Source organism: Miniopterus natalensis, chromosome 7 (assembly GCF_054644295.1).
Source record: "Miniopterus natalensis isolate mMinNat1 chromosome 7, mMinNat1.hap1, whole genome shotgun sequence".
Taxonomy (NCBI): Eukaryota; Metazoa; Chordata; class Mammalia; order Chiroptera; family Miniopteridae; genus Miniopterus; species Miniopterus natalensis.
Genome location: NC_142087.1, coordinates 10,060,524 through 10,080,933, shown reverse-complemented (window position 1 = coordinate 10,080,933; position 20,410 = coordinate 10,060,524). Strand labels below are relative to the sequence as shown.

The following is a 20,410-nucleotide window of genomic DNA, read 5'->3' as shown; positions in this document are numbered from 1 at the left end:
AAAATAGGGTCAGGGTGCAGGTGCGGTGTTGGCAGGCGTGTGGGACACCGTCGTGGGTGAGGGGGGTCTTGCATTTATGCCAGAGCATACGGAGAGGAGAAGCCCAGGCATGAGTCTTGCCCAAGTGGCTATGCTGGGCGCTCCTGGAAGATGGAATTATGGGGGCTTTTACTCCCTCATTAAAAAAAAAATTTTGTGTGCTTTTTAACGTATATTATAAATATATCATGCTCTCAGGGTATGATAAAGAAAGTAAATATCTAAAAAAAGAAGTGAAGAAAAAGAACCCTACTAAATGTAACCTATAGGACTTCTGTTTCACTTTTAGTTTTGACTGAGGTTGAGTCACTCAGTCAGGGGGAGGGACAGGGATGTGACCTTTGTCTGCCATCAACCAGGGCAAGAGCCTCAGATGGCCCTGGCTTCTGGCCAGATGTGTGGGAGCTGGGAGAAGGGAAAGGAGCAGCTTTGAATCTCCACCTCTTGCCTGGTTCCTGGCCTTGAGGCCTGGACAAAGGCCCGACTCGCTGCTGCCCTCAGCGAAGGCTGGTGTCCCAGACCTAAGCCTTGCCTGCCATGCCACCAGACTCCTGTCCCCACTGCCCAAGGAGCAAGGCATCACTCCTTTCCCCAGGGATGGTGTCCTGGGAAGCCTCACCATCGCACTCTAAGGCCGGGAGGCTGCCCCAGAATCAGGCACACCTGGTTCCAGGCCCAGCTATGCCACCCACCAGCTGTGTGGCCTTGGACAAGCCACTTCTCCTTTCTGAGCCTCCATTTCCTCTTCTTAGAGGAGCTAATAATAGCAGCTTGTCAGGATGTTGTGATGATTCAGAGAGGTGCTGGGTGTGGGCAGACCCGTCTGCCAGTGCCCAGGGTGGACCAGCAAAGTGTGTCACAGTGCCCATCGCTGCAAACGTCTGTCTAGTCAGCGCTGGCCAACTCGCAGACATTGAGAAAATGCCCCAGGATCCCGCCGAGGAAACACAGCTTCCCCTGGAAACCCCCACGGAAACCTGGCCTGAGCAGGAGACTGTGCTAAGGGCCATCTCCCCAGGTTCCACAAGCTTCCTGCGAATTAAGTCAGTCACCACTGTCTCCATTTTACAGGTGAGGAAACAGAGGCTGGGTAACTGACATCACTTCTCTTGCCCAAGTCCACCCCGAGGTTGGAGGTGGAGCTGGGGCCAAGCCAGGCAGTCTATCCCTGGCCCCATGGACCAACCCACCATCTGGCCTCCTGAAGAAAGGCAGGAACCAAGGGAATCAGACAGACCCTCATTTGCCCACGTTTTCTTGGTTCCATTACACACCACGCCTGGGAGGGGGCTGCAATGACCCTGACTCAGCCTTGGCCGTGGGGAGAGGGCAAGATCCCATGGGGTTCTCTGAGCAGGTGAGCGTTAGGCCCCTCAGAGGAAAGGACCTAGGATGGGGAAGTTTCCACGAAAAAGAGGAATTCAGAGGTCACCGGGGACAGACAGTCATGGAGCAGAGACGGGGACCAGGGCCAGGCTGTCCCTACACGGCCTGACAGAGTAGAAGACAGTTCTGGGGCTCTTAGGGACCCTTTTCTGGACCTGAGCACTGGTCTCGGAGTCAGAAAATCTGGGAACCTGAAATCAGCCTCTTAGGTTTCCTGAGCCCGATTAATAATAATAATAATAATAGGCAGCAGCACTATGTAGGTATTTGCCCTTATGCATCTGAAATCATTTTTAACATTTCACTTATGCTAACTCATCTAATCTTTACAACCACCCCAGGATAAAGGCTCCATTACTATCCCCATTTGATCTATAATAGAGCCAAGGCTCAAAGGAGTTAAGTGATTTACACAGATGGTAAGAAACTGAGCTAGGGTTTGAAATCAGCCCTTGACTCCAGATGCCGCGTTCCCAACCAGGATGTGATGCTAACCCATTCTCATGAGCACCATGGTCAGCTCTGGAACAATCTTCTGAGCTCAAATTTTCAAGATTTTTTTAAACTATTTTTCCCCCTTTTTTGGTTTTAAATTGACTTTCTCTTTTCCTCCTCTGCATTTCTCTTTCTTGACATTGGTGATATTATTATTATCAACTTATTCATAGGTCTACCGAGGAAGACCTGCACTGGGCCAAGTTCTGTGCTGAATAGCTTTATGTCACACCCACCCTGGGAGGTAGATCCTGTTGTTGTCCCCCTTTTACAGGTGAGGAAACTGAGGTTCAGAAAGAAACCATCTGCTTGAGGTCACACAGCAAGTGAGTGAAAAGGTAGGGCTTTTTAATTCAGGTGGGCCTGGTTCCAAAGTCCATATTCTCAACCCTGAGCCCATGCTGCCTTCCAAATAACATCCCTTGCTGTGGGCAAAAGGAACAGAGAGGGGCAGCCACTGGCTCCAAGCCACACAGTACGTTGGTGGCATTGGTGGCAGAGGTAGGATGAGACCTGGGATCTCTTGATTCCTACTCCGGGGTTCTCTGTGTCCCTCTTCAAGGGTTCATGGAGCTAAAGGAAGGTTCCAGGCCCTCCCACATCCCAGCTTGCTGCTCACCTGTGCAAGCCACAGCAGCAAAGACCCAGCACTGGCCATACTTGACCTTCTGGAAGCTGTAGTTCTTCCAGCGCCGCAGGATGTCCACACTGCCGATCCAGAACATGGGGCTGATGCCGTCCACGTAGTTGTTGTCCCAGCGTCCCAGCAACACACCCTGGTCGTCATTGCAGTTGACCTGCAACCAGCAGGGTATCAGGGGACCAAGTCTGGGGACAGGGTGGTGGCTGTGCCAGGTTGAGCACAAGTCCAGCACGTAGTAAAAGGCAGGGAAGGGAGTTTCAGGATGAGGGAAGAGCAGGTGCAAAAGTACCAAGGTGTGTCAGACTGTGGGGTACATCAGAGATGGTTGGGGCTGGCGCCCAGGGTGCAAGAAAGAGAAGGGGAAGGGAGGAGGTAGAGAGGGGTCAAGGCCTTGAAGGCCATGCTGGAGATGTGAACTTGTCTACAACAGGGTGGCAGGGGAATGACCCGGTGTGATCTGAGTTGTACAAAGACCACATCCGGCCCCTGCCCAGATTGTGTCATTCCCCCAACTCCCATTCCCTCGAGAATAAAATCCAGGCTTCTGACCATGGCCTGCAGAGCCTGTGTGGTCTGGCCCCTGGCCACCTCTGCAGCCCGGCTTGCACCCGGCTCCCCGCTCACGCTGCTCCACCACACTGGCTTCCCTCTGCTCTTCAAACCTGCCCAAGTCGGCACCTCCTCGGGGCCTTTGCACAAGCTGTACCCTCTGCCGGGAAGGCTCTTCTCCTCCCAGTTCGTATACCAGCTCAGGGATCATCACTGAGGGAGAACCCCCACCCTCGCTGAGGTTAGGCCCTGCGGTCAGACACGCTCACACATCTAGGCGCCTTCAGCGCCTGCATCATTATTTATGACTGTGCACTCACTCACACGACATTTTGGTTAATGTCTGTCTCCGCCCAGCCTCCCACTGGAACATAAACTCTACGAAGTTACAGACCACACATGTCTTATACTGGCTGTTTCCTCGGTGCCTGGGACATAGTGACACTTGATAAATATTTGCTGAGGGAATGGATTGCTTTGAGGAATCACATGGCATTACCCTCATTTGTGTTAAATCTTGTCTTTCTCAATGCAAGCTCTCTCAGCTGAGACTTATCCATCCCCTGGGCAGCCCCACTGTGCCGTCATGGGCCCCTGGGGTGCGCCGTGCGTTTCACTCACCATGGCACTCACCACCCGGCCCACATAGACGGGGCTGCTGCGGCGGGAGCAGTCACGGCCACTGTTCTTCAGAAACTTGGGGTTGACGTCCAGGAGCATCAGGCAGATGTCCAGGATCTCATCTTCAAACTATGTCAGAAGAAACAAGAGGAGGATGAGGGGGGTGAGGAGTCACCTCCTCCAGGAAGCCTGCCTTGAAGCCCAACAGCTGTGGGACCTCTCTGCTTCGTCTCACACAGACTGTGATGGCAGCTTTTCCTGGCTCAGGAGGGAGTTGGGGTGAGACAAAGACTGAGAGTGTGAGAAAGGGAAAGGGGGTGTGCCTGGGGGGCCTGGCTGGGGGGGTGCTGGAATTTGGAGTAGAGATCACAGAGTGGGGAGCCCAGCGTCTCTGGGGATTCGCTACCCTCAGAGTCACCTCAGGCTCTGCCAGTGTCCCTTTGCCCTCTCTGCTCAGCCAAATCTCCCACTTCCCATAAAACCTGACTCACCCTGCAGAACGGATGAGTGCCCCCCGCTACATAAACTGCTCTGACTGGAACTGAGGTGGACTAGAAAGATCTAAACCTAATCTCATCACCCCTCTGTTTCCACCCCAGCTGAGGCATGTGCCCTTGGCCAGAAACGAGCCCAGGATACTTCAGTCTGCGGGCCAACGCTCTAACCATTGAGCCAAACCAGCTAGGGCCAGGGTACGTACCCCCTCTTTGATCTCATCTCTCACCCACACTCACTCTGCCCTCAGGGCCTTTGGACTTGCTATTTCCTTTGCTTGGAAGGCTCTTCCTGCTGCTCTCAGTATGGCTAACTCCCTCCTTGTCATCTCATTTGGACCACCCATCTCTCATGTTCAAAGACTTCTGTCTGTCCTGTGCTCCCCATCTCTGTGTTCTTGTCCCAAACCAGCTCTCATCACAGGCCTCCCTCCATGGCTTGAGTCCTTCTGTGGCTCCCTATTGCCATCAGCCTGACATTAAGGCTACTTTACAACCTGAACACTGCTGACTTCTCCCACTTCATCTCCAGGGGCTCCTTCATAAACATGATGCTCCCCAGGCTACAATATAGTTCTTAGGCATAAATTTTCCCATCTATGAGCTTTTGCTCATGCAGTTCCCTTTGCCTAGCGGACCATGCACCCACCTCCTTCAAAGCACAGCTCAAATGGTGCCTATTTCAGGAACTGCCCTGACCCCTCTGGACAGTATTCCCTTCCTTCACACCAGGAGGTTGAGGGGCCAGGGGTGAGATGGTTCTTGTTTCATGAATTTTCTCAGCAATGTCTCAAGAATTTTTATGGGAGGCTGGATGGTAGAGGAAAACAGCATTGGTTTGGAGAACCAGTGCAGGCTGGCCTGGAAGAATGAGGAACCACATGGAACAGCGAGAAGCCATCCAGCTGAGGTCAGACAAGTTCAGTCTAGACAGCCATGCCCTGGCTGACCCAGAGATTTATAGAAATAGTAAATTATTGTTGTTTTAAGGTTTGGGCTCGCTCGTTATTCAGCAGTAGCTAGCTGATACATCCCGACCAGTGGTTCCCAAGTATGGACATGAGATCAGAAGCATCAGCATCACCTGGGAACTTGTTAAACATGCAGATTCTCAGCCCACACCCAGATCTACTGAATCAGAAACTAGAGATGGGATCCGATGTATATTCAAGTTTGAGGGCCATTGATCCAGATAATAGTTTAAAACCCCCTCTCAGCACATGCTTAGCATGTAGTAAGTACCCCCCAAGTCCTGCCTATTATTTTGATATATGGCCTTGAATATTCCCCTTCTCCCTCCTGGAGTGACTGCTTGCCCACAACTCCTAAAGGCTCTCCTACTTCTTTCCCACCTTGACTATCTGACGCTGCTGCCCATAGCAGGTAGGGCGACGCTTTGCTGTGTGACCTCAGGCCTGGCCCAGGCTCTCTCTGAGCCTCTAACCATTTCAGGGACCTTGAATCCCGACAGCATGGGGTGGACGAGTCTGAGACCCCATCACACCTTTGCAGCTTGACTGCCTCAGACCCAGGGCCCAGCATACAGTGGGTCTGAGACGGCTGGGAAGGGCAGGGTGTGGCCCTACCTGCCCAAAGTTCCAAGGGATACTCTTGATGAACTTGGCCGAACCCTGGTAGATGAAGCCCTGCTGGGTGAGAACGTACTCCTGCCGCTGCTCCTCTGAGTCCAGGTACACAGCATCCGCTGCGGGCGGGAAGGAAGGGGCCTCAGCTTTGGGTCTGGTGAGGCCCAGGTTTCCCACAGACATGGCAACGTGGGCGCCAAGTCCCCTGGGCCAGGTCGGTGTCTCAGTAGCCTTTCTAGCATTTAATCTGAAAAACTAACCATTAATGTATGACCCAAGGTCAATGATATAAGGTGTTCAGTTAACAACAGCAATGGCAGCTGCCTTTCATCCCTTTGTCAAGTGCCCGGATTTGTGATAAGCGTGTGGCATACAATAGCTTGCTTATCCTCGGCAAAAGCCCTATGTGAAAGGGACCCATGAAAGCCCCATTTTACAGATGGAAAAACCGGGGCTCAAGAACATTTTACCAACAGGAGGCAGAGGAGCCCTGGACAGGAGTCAGGAGCCCCTTAGCTCTGATCCTTACTTGCCGTGTGACTTAAACCGGTCACTTCTTCTCTGCCCACCTCTCTGTGTTCCTTGCGAGTAAAACATGCTGGCAGATCTGAAAGATGCTTGTAAGCTAAAGCCAGCGAGAGGAAGGAGCACCACTCAGGGTGGAGAGAAAGCCAAGAAAGGGTGACTGAGGCTGCAGGGAGGTGGGGTCCTGTCCAGTCGGGGGCCAGGCACAGCACCTGGAGCAGGTGGTGTCTGATGCTGTGACGACATTCTAAGCAGAGGAACAGAGACAGCAAAGTTAGGGCTGTTGAAAGATGCAGGGCATTTAGTTCCCTGTGACTAGTGAGGACAGAAAAGGGGCTGAGGTAGCTGGGGCCAGAAGGCAGCAGGTCAAATGTCAGGCCGGCCTTTACCCTCCCCGTGTCAAAGGTGAAGAAACTGAGGCTGGGAAGGGGGAAATCCAGAGCCATGTTATGCCTTTGGTGGGCCCTGGGCATTTTTACTTCCATAAAAAAATATGTTAAAAATTTTTTATGACTGCATTGGTACAATGATGGCTATATTAATATTATATATTAAAGCATATTCTCTAGCTTAAACGTTTATTGTTTTCTTCTGATTTTAAAAGCAATTAACATATTTTCGTGGGCCCCTGAAAGTATGGTGGCCCTAGGCCCTGTGCCTACTGAACAGTCTGAAAAAGCACAGTCCACGCTCCTGGCAAAGCTGGGCCTAGAATGCAGTAGCCCCGACCCCCGGACCCCACGGCCCCTGGGCTCCATCGGCCCATCTGCAGTGGCCAGCACCCCCACTCCTATTGCATGGAGAAAGCAGATGTGAAAATAGCTGAGTGTCTTACGTATCCTGCTCTTTGGCTCCGGAAATTGTGCAATAAAAATTAGCCTTACGATAAGTGTACTATGTGGTTATAAATCAGCAGGCAGTGTGGGAAAAAGAGTGAAAGAGAAAAAGCTACCCACGGTGTTTTCCCATCAGAGTGAGAGTGTCAGCACGCTAGGGCGGCCCCAGCTCAGGTTTTCAGCTCAGGTAAGGGTGGGGGCGTTGGGGACAGAACCCTCACATATAACTGCACCCTAATCCTGTCCATGTTGCAGCTCAGGGACAGGAGGGTCCCTTTCATGGGCAGATCCTGCCCTCTGCCCCCAGAGGGAGAACAGTACCTTCATCCAGCGCCCCTCCCCCACGGAGCCCAAATTTCCACCTCCCAGTCACCAGCCCCACTGCTTCCTCGAGGCTCCCGCCCTGGGATGTGGGTCACTTTAGTCACTGTGCTGCTTGGCTGACCGCCATACCAACCCCTCCGGGCAGGGAGGGGACAGTTCAAGAGGAAGCAAGACATCCCCCAGAGCCTCGCTCCCTGGTCTCTGGACTCTGAAATCCCAGTGTTGGGTGGGAAGAGGAGGACACTGGTTTGTTCCCGCTCCCCCAGCTGGGCTGCCAACTAGGTGCAACCTCTGCAGTGTCAGACGCTCGCTCAGCAGCACATATACTAAACCGAGCATGCAGCAGGCTCCAGGAGGGCCAGTTCTGTCCTAAGCAACCATCCCATGTGGCCACGCAAGCAAGGGTGCTGGTTGTGACATGCTCCCTGTGATGAGCCACTGAGGTGAATGCACGAGCCGCGTGGACAAGATACAGCACTTGGGTGCTTAAAAAAATGAGCCCATGTGTGCTGATGAATGTGGAAAGGTCTTCAGGACATATTGCAGAGAGGAAAACAACCCAGTAGGTTGATGTATATGTGGGATTCTTTTACGTGTGAGAGAGACAGAGGAACTCAATGCAGAGAGACCGAGAGCTCCAGGCACATGCGCCCCAGCCCGAGGAGATGAGGCCTCCAGGGTGGCTAACGACGGTGCTCCCCAAGGAGGGGAGTCTCTCGGGAGTGCTTGAAGCTTTTATAAAGAGGTTGTTCTCCTGTCTTATTGTTATCATGAGAAATAAAAGCCAAAGTATGCAAAAGAGAAAATAAAAAATATCTCTGCTCAGATATGTTATAAAATGCCCCCAAAATGGAAAAGAAAATAATAAAGAAGTGGTTCTGTAAGAAGCTGGTTATCTGACCCTGGAGAGGCCAGAATTTCTGCCTCCGGCCCAGGCTTTTAGGGGAGACACCCCATTCTTAGGCTGAGGCCCACCCACAAGGTCTTTCTCTCTCTCTGCCTTGCTGTTTAGGAGCAGGAAGGAAACACAGCTAACTGCCTTGTCAGTCAGATGGGGAAACTGAGACCCAAGGAGTGTTATGGCAGCCCCTGGCTCCTCCCATCTGCTCAAGTCAGCCTTAGTTCTTCCGAGCTCTCCCCTTTGACTCTCTAGCTTTGTTCAGCGTGGTCCACTGACTTACTGAAGGAGCTGCCAAAAGCCACTTCGCTTCTCTGGGCCTCAGTTTCCTGTCTGTGACATGAGGATGCTGACCTCTCCCGTCGGGGCGGTTGAGAGGAATGATTGAGAGGGTGTACTCGGAGACACCTAGGTAACAAAACTGCTCCGACCCACCCCTCCTGGCTACCCCACCCCTGCACCTCCCTCAGTTTTCCTTCCCCAAGACAGTCTGGTGAGATTTAAAACAGAATCCCATGAAACAGTACCAGGCGGGAGCCATGGCCCTGGGCACCCACTGGGCACCCCACTCTTGAATGGAGCTTCTGAACCCAGGCCACCTCCATGCCCAGCTCACGGGGCTGTGGGAACACCGACCAAGATGTGGGATAAGACTGCTTTGTAGCTGGGCGGCTCTGAGTCGCTGGGCCTCTGCGAGCCTGTCTCCTCTGCACGTGGGAATAAGGGGAGTCCTCACATCACAGGGTTTGGGGAGGCTGAGCACGGAGCTGTACAGGGTGGGCCTCACTCACCCCACAGTGATGTCTCTTCTGCCCCGTTCCCCTGCCCACGCAGCCCCCGTGTGCGGGTCTCGCCCTGCCCGCCTCCCACCTGCCCGTGGATGGAGCGCGCCTCACCTGGGCACCAGGCGTTGAAGAGCAGGGTGAAGTGGCCCAGCATGAAGCTGGAGCCCTGGTAGCCCGTGGAGGCCTCCAGGCTGAGCTGGTATAGGCCGATGGGGGCGTGAGGCGGGGCGCTGAGCTGCAGCGAGAGCTCGCCGCCCTGCTGGTCTACCACGGAGGCCGTCCAGGCCCCCTCCTCCACGGCGTCCGACAGCGGGAAGCGGGCCTTGGTCCCCGCCTCCTCGCTGGGGGCTGGGCCTGTGGAAGGAGAAAGCAGGAGTTATGTGGGGGATCTCGAGGCTCAGGGAGGTAGAGAGGCTGCCTCAAATAGCAGCTTTTTCAGGTGGAGAGGAGGGCCCTGCCCATGCAGGCAGGTCTGAGTCATGCGGAGGGCGAGGGCAGGCCAGTTACCCTTTCTGGACTTGGGTGGCAGAAAGGAGAAACAGAACCTTCTCTGCTCGACTGGGCAGCTGCCCAGGAAGGTTTATTTTTAATCTTCCACCTCCCTCCCTGTAGCTCTGTCCACTGCTGCTGACAATACAGGGGCCTGCTCACTGAGGGGCTCCCTCCCAGCACCCAGGCCCCTTCCCCCACCCATACCCAGGCCCAAATATAATCATGAACTAACAGGCATGACAGAGGCCTCTGGGACCCTGTCTGGGTGCCAGGAGCCAGCTGTGAGCCTTTAAACGCTCCCTGCCTTCTAGAGTCGGCATTTGAGGGAGGAGTCCGGCAGTACTGGGGCCCTAGAGCTGATCTTGTTCTGGTTCCCCCACTCAGACCCTGAGCACTGTATGACCTGAGCTAAGTCACCAGGCTTCTCTGATCTGCAGTTTTCTCATCAAAGAAGAACATAGGTTTTGGCCACATGCTTGGGAGGGTCTGATTCCAGATCTGAAACTGGTTCTGTGACTTTCGACAGTTATTTAGCTTCTCTGTGCCTCAGTTTCCTCAGCTGTAAAACACAGCCAATTGCAGTACCTTGTCACAAGGTCAGTATGAAGCTAAAGAAGGTGAGGCATGTAAAGCACCTCACAAAGTGCCTGGCACATAGTAAGTGCTCAATAAACAAAAGTTATTGTGTATTGTCACCACCACCACCTCCTAACACTGTTAAGAGGATTCAGTGAGAAAGTTCATAGAAGGCATTTAAAACAGAGACTAGGAAGCAGTAATTACGTAGTAAGTGTGAGCTATCCTCAGTGTCATCAAAAGGGACCATTAAAAATCAGGACTGGAGGACTGGAGTGAAATGAAAACTGAAACCAAGGGGGTAAATTTGGGGTGAGCCTATGTCCCAGTTTGCCGGGGCAATATCAGTCTATGCCTGTAGTCCTAGTATAATTATTAATGACATCCCTTCCATTCTCAGAAATGTTCCTGTTTGGAAGATCAGTGATCTGGTCACCATGGTTATAACCTGAACCAGGTCCCATAGCCACTGTCACTATTGACAAACCAGCCCCAGGGAAAGGTTAGGAAACATACTTCCTTTTCTCTCTGTCCCAGGACAGCCAAGCACCTGTGCACACACACACACATACACACCCCTTTCTTCCAAGGGGCCCTGGAGAGTGGGATGAAGATGGGCTGTCCCCCCCAGCCTCACCATTGCTCGCGTAAGCTGGCTTTGAAAGTTCCTGGGCGGCGGTTCCACAGGGTACTCTGTGAGGCCAGAGACACTGGAGGGACCTCTCTGGGCCCAAATGACTCTGGGGACCTGAGGGGTCCTGGTCACTATCCAAGACCACGGTGGCAGGAGGCCAGGTGTGGTGGGTGGAGGAACTTTCCAGAGCAGAGCCTTCTATCAGCCTCATAAGGGTTCTTTTCACTCCTTCAGGTAGGCCTCACTCCCACCTCACTCACCCCCAAGCCCTGGCCCTCCCTTGGAAGGAAGCGTAGCTTTCATTCTGTAACAAAGATTGTGTTTGTCTACTGTGTTCTGCCCCCTATAATAGAGCCTGGGTGGAATACACAGCCCTGGGGTATGTGTGGGGTCAGGCCGCACACTTCACTCGCTGAGTGACTTTGGCCAGCGATCTCTCCCTCTGGGTTTCAGTTCCCTGAAGAGGTAGGACAGGAGGGTCACAAGCCCAGCCTTGAAGTGAGAGGCCTGGCTTCCTTCCATTGTCCTTCAGGTCTCCCTAGGCCCGGGGAGGAGCTCAGTTGCTCAGATAGGGAAGCTGTGTGCTTGCAGAGATACTGTGACCTCCACCCATGCCTGCCTGCAGAGGCCGTGGAAGTGACCGGGGCAGGCTGGCTACGGTTTGGGATAACTTGGCAAGACTGGAGAACAGAGATTAGTTGCTGGGGTGGGAAGGCCAGGTACCTCCACAACCCTGAACTTGGAACCCTAACTACCTGACACCAGGCTGCCTAGACAATAGAGGAGAAAGAAAGGGGACACCTTGAAAATGAAAGAAGGCAGAAGAAAGGGGGAACCATAGGCTGCCAAAGGTGGTAGTTCCTCTGCCATCCCATTTCACAGAGGAATAAATTGAGGCCTGGCAGGCACTTGAAGGTGCCTGCTGTGGGGTCACAGTGACAAAAAACTTCGACTCTATGGTTGGGTTTGAATTCTGCTTTTCTCCTACTCACTGTGTGACCCAAGCAAGTAACTTGACCTTTCTGAGCCTCACTGTTCCCATCTGTAAAACGGGGGCCCCTTATGCTCCCAAGGTGGGGGATTTCGAATGAACATGCAAACAGCAGGTGTTGCCTAGGTGTGAATGTCATCATCCTAAGCTTGACTTTTCTCAGAGCACCACGGTCATGTACTCCAACTTGCCACTTTACAGAAGGGAAACTGAGGCTAGAAAGATCAGAGACTAGCTGGAGGCCCCTTTGTTAGACAGGGAGCTGGGTGTGGGTGGGTGGGTGGACTTTAGGTAGCGGCTGTGTCCCTGAAGAAGGGGAGGGAAGGGAGGAAAGGGGTGCAGGGGATATCCGTGGCCTGTCTGCGGCGCTGTGATAAGCCTTATCAAACAGCTGCCAGGTAAATATGGGCCTCAGCCAGGTGGGTGCAGTTAGTTCCTGACCTCAGAGACCGCAGAAAGAGCAGGACTTTCCCACTCTTGGGCCAAAATCCCAGCCAGGTGGCCCCTCGCTGACCTCAATGGAGTGGTTCTCACTGGAAAGCAAAGCAACTGATTTGGCATTCAAGGCCACTTTCCCAGGATTGGGCACTGGGCATCCCAGGACTGGGCACTTCATAAACCTTGGGGCGGCTGGGGCCTTGATGTTCCTTTGTCCATTGCTGGAGCTCCTGGAGCAAGGTCAGCAACAGCCACTAATATCTACAGGGCACTCCCCCAAGTCAGGCCCTTTTCATTTAACAACCCTTCACCAAGACTGCTTTTCACATGATAAAACTCAGGCTCAGAGAGCCTAAGCAACTTGCCCCAGGTGACACAGCAGGTAGGCAGCCCAGTCTGCACCAGAACCCAGGTTTATCTGGAGCCCAAGGCAGCCTCCCAAGGGCTGGAGCCAGCTGGGTTCTTTCCACCACCCAGATCTCATTTGGGCCTGATCCCAGAGGCCTGGTCAGCTTGCGTGGATTTTGGGAAGCAGCTATTGATAAGAGTTTGAAAGTTGTTTGGATGTGGGAAAGAGCACACAAGATCTTGACCCCAACCCAGGTGATAACAGGTTTTTAGGAACCCAGGTGTCCAGAAGCACAGACTTGTTTACAGAGCTGAGTGGCCTGGGGTGACATCTCTCACCTTTCTGGACCTCAGTTCCCTCCTCTGTGAAATGGAGCTAGTGGCTGCCGGGAATTTTCCAGGGAACAGAGAGGAATGGAGTGAACTGTTCCATTATCTGTCGGAGACAGTGAAATCACAGAGCAGGACAAATTCAGGGGTGTGTGTGGGGTGGGGGTTACTTACCAGTCAAGACATTGAAGGTGAGGTGGTCCACACTGGCCTCGTAGCTTCTGCCCTGAAAGTGCAGAGTTAGCCGAAAGGGCTGGCCCCGCCGCACCACCAGCCTCTCCCTGCACAGGTCTGCCGTGTGGTGGTCCCGGCCATTGGCCTCCAGCTCCAGGTCCCATTTCTCCAGAACCAGATCTACGGAGACAGTAAGGGGCATGAGCCTGGGGGGCATCCCTCGCCAGCTGCGACCCCTACCATGCACCTTCAGTTATCACAGTGCCTGGTGCATAGTAAATGATTAGTAAACTCGAGCTATTCTACCATTATGAGGATTCTTTTGGTTAAAGCAAGAGCAGTATTTGGGACAGGTTAATTACACAGGCTTTGCCTTTTGGTTTCAATTTTCAGTTTACAGGAAATACAGAGGGCTGAGGAACATTTTAAACAAAGAACCAGGACCCAATAAAAAAATTCGTACTCAGGGAAACAAAAGGCAAGGTATTTGGTTTCTCTAACAACTAAATTGCAAGAAAAAAAAGGGGGAAAGAAATTTGAAGGAAGAACCTATAGATTATGAAGAACTTAAGAGACATTCCAACCCACTGTGCTGTGTGGGCCTTATTTAGATTTTTTTAAAAATAACTATTTTAAAACATTTATTACACGTATGAGATGACCGGAAATTTGAATACTGATGGTATAATTGTGATTAAGGAATTTTTGTTAATTTTTTAATGTCTAAAAAAAAGTCCTTATCCTTTAAAGATATATACTGAAATACTTACAGATTAAATGATGCTTCCAAATAATTTGGGGGGGTCAGATTGGGGTGCAGGAGGCAGATGTAACCATCAGTTAGTGGTAGATGAGACTGGTGAGAACATACCCATTTATCATGCCATTCTCTCTACTTTTACACATGTTCAATATTCTCCATAATAAAAGGTTTTTTAAATGACGGGGATTTTGGAGTCTTCTGGACCTAGGTTTCAGCCCTGCTATACCACTGTGTGACCCTCAACAGGTGTCTCTCCCTCTCTGTGCCTCCTTTACTGAAGCCTCAAAAGGCTCTGTGAGTTCTAGCAGAGGATCTTGGGACACTCTCTCCCCAGGGCCTGGTCCAGGGCAGGAGTTTGCTATGTGAAAGTTCTATTTATAGTTTCAGAGGGAGCTGAAGACCAGGGCAGGGGTAGGGGTGGTGGGGTGGGCGGGGATCTGAGGGAACACAACTTCATAAACCTTGACAAGCTCAAGATCAAGACTGGGAAGCCCATAGAGTAGGGGAAATGGGCAAGGCAGACTCTCAGAGTTGTGGGGCCTTTGGGAAATACGTGGTCCAACTGAGGCCCAAGGGTGGGGATTTGCCCAAAGTCACCCTGCAATTAATCCTTCCACTAGCACTTTGATTCAGATCTCCTGCCTCCTACCCTGGAATATCCAAAAGTGAGGTGCAAAGTGCCCAGTGACTACAGAGATAAACATTCTGTGGCCCCAGGTTCCAGGGCATTTGGCAGCTTTGGGGTTTGAATGCAGGGCTATAGATTCTGGAGGCTACGCTGGTAACCACCACACAGCTCAGTCTGTTCATATTCCCCCCTCTCCTCCCCTGACCCCCCTCCCCTGTTGTCTCCCACTGTGTCTGAGTTATTCTGCAGCCAGGGAAGGGACATTGGGAAGCTGAGCCCCTACGATCACTGAGGAAGAGGTCTTCATAGAGAAGACAGAACTTGCACTGGCCTGCTTAAGTGGGAAAGGGCACTGCTGTGTCCCTGGAAGGTCTCCGAGAGATGGCCAGTCTCTGCTCTCAGGCTATTGTCTGGAGGGGGATTTCCAAAAGTCATGCCCAGCTCCAATGGCGCAGAAACACCGGGGGCTGAAATCGTGGGATTTCTGCACTTAGAAAGGACTGGAGGTCTTCGGCCTTGGGGGACCCTGTAGGAAGTGGCCCCTCTGGCCCTGGGGCATGAAGCTCCTCATAACTGGCATCTCCAAGGCCTCTCAGTCCCACTGAGACTCACTCTTGGGTATAGGGATAAGAAGTTGTGTTGGGTACAAGCGGCCACCTTGGCGACATGTCACAGCCAGCCCTGAGTTGGTTTTTGAACCTACACATTGGGAACTGGGTCCCGGAGAGGGACAAAGGTGACCTGAGATCACACAGCAGGTCAGGCAGGTTCATGGTTCCTCCCACCCGTGCCTCCTCCAAATGGCCCATGTCCCTCTCCATATCCCCTCGCCCGCAGCACCTTCCTGGGACTACAATGGTGCAGGGGTCGTTTCAAATGGAGACTTGACCCAAGGGCCAGCCGGGATGCAGGGCCCAGCAGCATTACTGCAGGGACATCCCTCATTGTAGAAATGCCCTCCCCCAGCATGGTGACATGGTAGTACTGCGTGTGTTTGGGGGGGGGGGGGGGTACAAAATTGAGCCCCTTTTTCACTCCTCTCACCCTCACAGATGTACCAAAAGCTGGCATTATCACCCATGTTTTACAGTAGGGAGCCCTGGCAGGGTAGCTCAGCTGGTTAGAGTATTGCCCTGATACACCAAGGTTGCAGGTTCGATCCCCAGTCAGGGCACATACAAGAATCAACCAATGAATGTATCAATAAGTAGAAGAACAAGCTGATGTTTCTCTCTCTCCCTCTCCCTCAAATCAATTTAAAAAAACAATAAAACATGTTTTACAGAAGGGGAAACTGAGACTCAACAAGTGGCTAAGGGTTGCAGAACTCGAGAGCCGGAAGGGGCGGCAGAGAACACGCCTGCTCTGGGCCCCTCTCCCACAGGGGCCGGGAGCCTCCTCTCTGCCAGCCAGGGCGGGCTTGCTTGCCACCGGGGGCGGCAGGCACGCTTCCTTACAGCTGGCAAGGACTAACCAGAGCTACGTGTTCCGAGGCCAGGCGGGCAAGCCCAGCACAGTCTTATGCTGCTGGACACGCAACAGGGACCCAGCCACACTATCTGACAGAAGACAGGAACAATGGCCCACTAGCACCGTACTTTACAGTTTACAACGGGCCTTCACATTCCATTGCCTCACCTGATCCAGAGAGGCAGGGGTTAATGATTACCCTGGCGATGGGGAAACTGAGGCCCCAAGCCCAGCCTGAATGAGGAACCAGGCACCCTGCACGTGGCGCAGACCTCACGTTGCTCTGGAAGATTTGAGCCCCAGCCTGTCCTGACCCCACTGCACTGGCACAGCACCGAGACCAGGGAAGGACAGCAGGGCACAGGGCACCCTGAGTAGCAGCAGCCCTGACCCTAATACTCACCCTCAGCCATGGTCAGGTGGTGGCAGTGTCTCCTCAGACTGGTGGCGGGATCCTCAACTGTGCACCACTGGCAGCCCGCACTGTGGAGGAAGCTGAGCGCGAGGAACTTATAGCCACTTTGGGGCGGGCCGGGGGTGGGGCCAAAAGGGAAGGCGGGGACCTGGTGTGGCCGCTATTGCCAGTCTGGGTCCACGTTCTGGGCTGGCCAGCTAGGGCAGGAGCCCCGAGGAGGGAGGGAGGGAATGGTAGCCAGGCAAGGGCTCCCCCTGGGGGAGCAGACTGCGTGCAAGGGGACAGCAAGGACAGGGGCACACAATTAAATCAGGACACAGGCACACCTGGACCCACAGTGTCAGAGCTGGGGTAACAGACACCCGGACAGAAAAATACACACATACAGCTATACATACACGTGGAGCGGACACAGACACAGACACTCCCACACATACAGCAGACAAACCTGGACATAGAGACATGGACGCAAAATCAGATTAAAACCGGAGACCTGCCAGGACATAGACACGGGCAGACACACAGGTGCCCACCAAGAGCCACACACAAATATGCAGGTGTCCAGACGCACCCAGCTCACAGACACACACAGACAGACCTCACAGACACCAAAGTGCCATCAGATGTGGACACAAAATCAGGCTGAGACACCTACAGACAGGCAAAAATGCAGATACTCGGAGATGGGCACACATGCGGACACAGACTCATGTAAAGATGCACACACAGACTTGTGTACTGGGGTCCCTGAATTTTGGAGCAAAAATGCCAAGTGGCCCTGAAGGACAACAAAGGTCCAGGTGACCAGGGGCGCCTTGCCCCACTCTGGGGCCTCAGCTTTCCCATCTGTTCAGGGGGACTGGGAAACCCTGCCTTGTCTTACCTCATTGCTCAAGTAAAGGTTCAAAACTCCAATTTACTGAGGGGAAAACTGAGGCCCAGAGAGAGTGGTCATGGGCTCAAGCTTCCCCTACAGTACAGGCAAGGGAAGTGCGTGCAATGGTTAGAGCAGGCAGTATCTGAGGTCATTCTTGGCTGTGTGACCCTGGGCAAGTTACTAGACCTCTCTGAGTCTCAGTTTCCTCCTCTATAAAATGGGTATAATAAGAGTCCCCACCTCCGGGGGTTAGAGACAATGTCTATTCAGTGCTGAGCACATGGTAGGTGCTCAATAAATGGTTCCCAAAACATTTTTATGTGGAAGTTAAGATCAGTACTCCCCTTCCCCCACAAAAAAATGAGGTTCCTATGTGTAGGTGAAGCAGGTGGCAAACAATGTAGAATATTGGGGGGTGCTCAGAACCTTTACTTTGGTAGGAATGCCTCCCAAATAAGTCTTGTACCCAGGGTCACTGATGCAAGGACCTCACCATTAGAGAGATCAGTCCTTCACTGTCTTTCTTTTTTAATATGTTTTTATTGACTTTAGAGAGAGAGGAAGGGAGAGAGAGAGAGAGAGAGAAACATCAATCAGCTGTCTCCTGCATCCCCCTTCTGGGGGTCAAGCCCACAACCCAGGCATGTGCCCTCACTGGGAATTGAATTGGCAACCTCTGAATGCATGGGCTCAGTGCATTGAAAGACGCTCAACCAACTAAGTCACACTGGCCAGGGCAGTCCTTCACTTTTGTAAGAATTTCCAGGCCTTGAGGTAGAGACAGGTGAATTTTTAGAACTTTTGAATATCCCATTACCAGCCAGATATCCCATTTAAATCTCATAACATGATTTTTTGTCATTTGTAAAATGAGGAAGCTGGGGCTCAGAGAGGTAAAGTGACTGGCCCAGGGTCACACAGTCAGGAAGTGGGGCACAGAGTCTGACCTTGGTTCAAAAGCCTGCTCTGACTCTTTCATGGTTCAGGGGTCAGTCCTATATCCTGCCCCGCCCCTCCCCACCCCATGCTTCTGATCTGTGGTGTCTGGTGGACAGCGGACATTCAATGAATGTTTGTGGCATGAGAGAGAGAGGGATGAGTCAGAGCTGAAGGGAGAATAGAAGGAAGAAAAGGAAAAAAGATTAAGGTTCAGAGAGGTTGGGGAAACTGCCTGAGGCCACACAGCACAACTGGGCTCCCAGGCCCTGGTGTGGCTGAGCCATTCCCCAAGGACGAGGGGTCCCTAGGCAAAAGATGGCCCTGGGTGGCTGAGCTGAGAGGAGAGGGAGGACAGGGCAGTAGTGGGTGGAACTGTGATAGGGCATTTGAAGGCTTCAGCTTTCCTACCAACTGGTGACTAATGGCAGATGAGCAGCGTCTGGCATGAGCAAGCCCAGGGAGGGAAGGACCAGACTCCCCTGAGGTGGGATGGGCTGAGGTAGGAGTGAGAACAGGAGACTTGGAGAAAAGGGCAAGAGGTAAGTGTGACCCCTTTGAGAGGAAGCATGGCTGATGGCCTGTCGGAGGCAGGGTCTATGTGCCCCAGGTTGTGAGGAGCAGAGAACAGTGCACCTGATTGAGGTGGCCCTCCCCAATGTGTCCATTTTACAGATGGAAAAACTGACCTGCTCATGGTGTCCTCAGCTCCACCATCACAATGCATCCCCCTCCCACTGCCCCTGCCCCCTGTGTAGGATCTCAGCCCCAATTATGCCACTTAAGCTCTGTGGGCCATGAGCACTTTAGTTCACCCCACCGAGGCTTCAGCTTCCATTTCTGTAAAAGCAGAATCACATCCCAGATCTCACAGGGTGGTGTAAAGAAGAGAGGGGATCTTCTGATGTGCAATCTGAGCTCGCCCCTCCCCCACCAAAAGCCTTCAAAGGAAAATTTGGGCTTCTGGACCTGCATATGAGGCCCTGCAGATCTGGCCCAACTTACCCTCTGAGTGCATCTCCCACATTTAACCCTCCAGTCTCATCAGACACTCTACTAGCCCCCAAATGCAGGCTGCAATTCTACCCACCTCTAGGCATTTTTCTCAAGCTATACCCTCTACCTGGGATGCCCACCCTCTTCACCAATCAAAATTTCACCTGGGCTTTAAGCCCCAGTCAAAAGGCACCTCCTCCCAGAGTCCACCCAGAGCAAGACTTTCTTCTGGCCCCAGCACCACAGTCCACAGCCACAGTCTGCCTTGTCTAAGGACCAGTGTGTATGGGTCTCTGTCTCCCTCCACCCACCTGGCTTTAGTGGCTGTTCCGTAAATGTTTGTTGAATAAATAAGTGACCTGTGGCAGAGAGGGAGTGGGAGGACTTGTCCAACCCTGGCCCAAGCTCTGGGGGTTAGCCCAGCTCAGAGCCTTGGCTGGCAAGATTTGTGGTGCCAGTTGCCCATGGCAGGACCAGGAGCCAGGGTGTGGTGCTGGGGCTTCTAACATGCTGTGTTGCCTCCATCAAAGATGAGAGGTCTGAGCCCAACTTACTCTCCAATCACATCTGTTGGAGGAGGGAGACCCATTGCTGAGCCTCAGAGACCTGGGGCAAGCAATTTCCCTAGGCCACGCGGCAAGTTAGAGCAGAGTCAGGGTGCTCCAAACACTATGGAAAAGCAAGCACTGGCCCTGTGCTTCTCCCTTCAGTGTTGAACATTTAGAAAGCTGCTCTTCTCCCATTTGCAAATGGGAATTGCATTGCAACGGGAATGAGACGGAACATGAGGCTTGCATGGTGTCATCGGAGGTGAGCTGGTGTGGCAAGGGCTGACGTGGAGTCCAAAAGCTCCAGGCTCCTCCCCTGGACCCCCTCTTATTGGCTGTGTGGCCTCAAATCTCAGTCTCCAAATTAAAGGGACTCAAAACTCCTAGCCCACTGGGCTCAGAGAAAGAGATCCTAAAAAGAGTGAACGCCCCTTCCAAGGATAATAAGTTGATTCTAGTATTGTCACTATTAAGTGCTTCCATTTCTTAACTGTCCAGACACTCCAGGGAATGGGGAGTGTTAAGATTTTTAGAGAGTGGAGTCCTGCCCATTTCAGGCAGCAAATTTTGCTTTACTCATAGGAAAACCCGCTTCAGACCCTTACTCACAACC

At 52.7% G+C, this 20,410-nt stretch overlaps 1 protein-coding gene across 1 annotated transcript in view; it reads right to left on the bottom strand.

Moving 5' to 3' along the window:
* TGM2 (transglutaminase 2) overlaps nucleotides 1-17,328 on the bottom strand; it is a 29,251-nt gene extending 11,923 nt beyond the window's left edge. The window contains exons 1-7 of the mRNA XM_016219297.2: nucleotides 17,324-17,328; nucleotides 16,429-16,544; nucleotides 13,165-13,344; nucleotides 9,293-9,535; nucleotides 5,814-5,932; nucleotides 3,734-3,862; nucleotides 2,540-2,717 (exon numbers count right to left, since the gene is read on the bottom strand). Coding sequence (XP_016074783.2) covers nucleotides 2,540-2,717; nucleotides 3,734-3,862; nucleotides 5,814-5,932; nucleotides 9,293-9,535; nucleotides 13,165-13,344; nucleotides 16,429-16,544; nucleotides 17,324-17,328 — 970 coding nt within the window. The remainder of the gene's footprint in view (nucleotides 1-2,539; nucleotides 2,718-3,733; nucleotides 3,863-5,813; nucleotides 5,933-9,292; nucleotides 9,536-13,164; nucleotides 13,345-16,428; nucleotides 16,545-17,323) is intronic.
* Nucleotides 17,329-20,410: the final 3,082 nt, after the last annotated feature.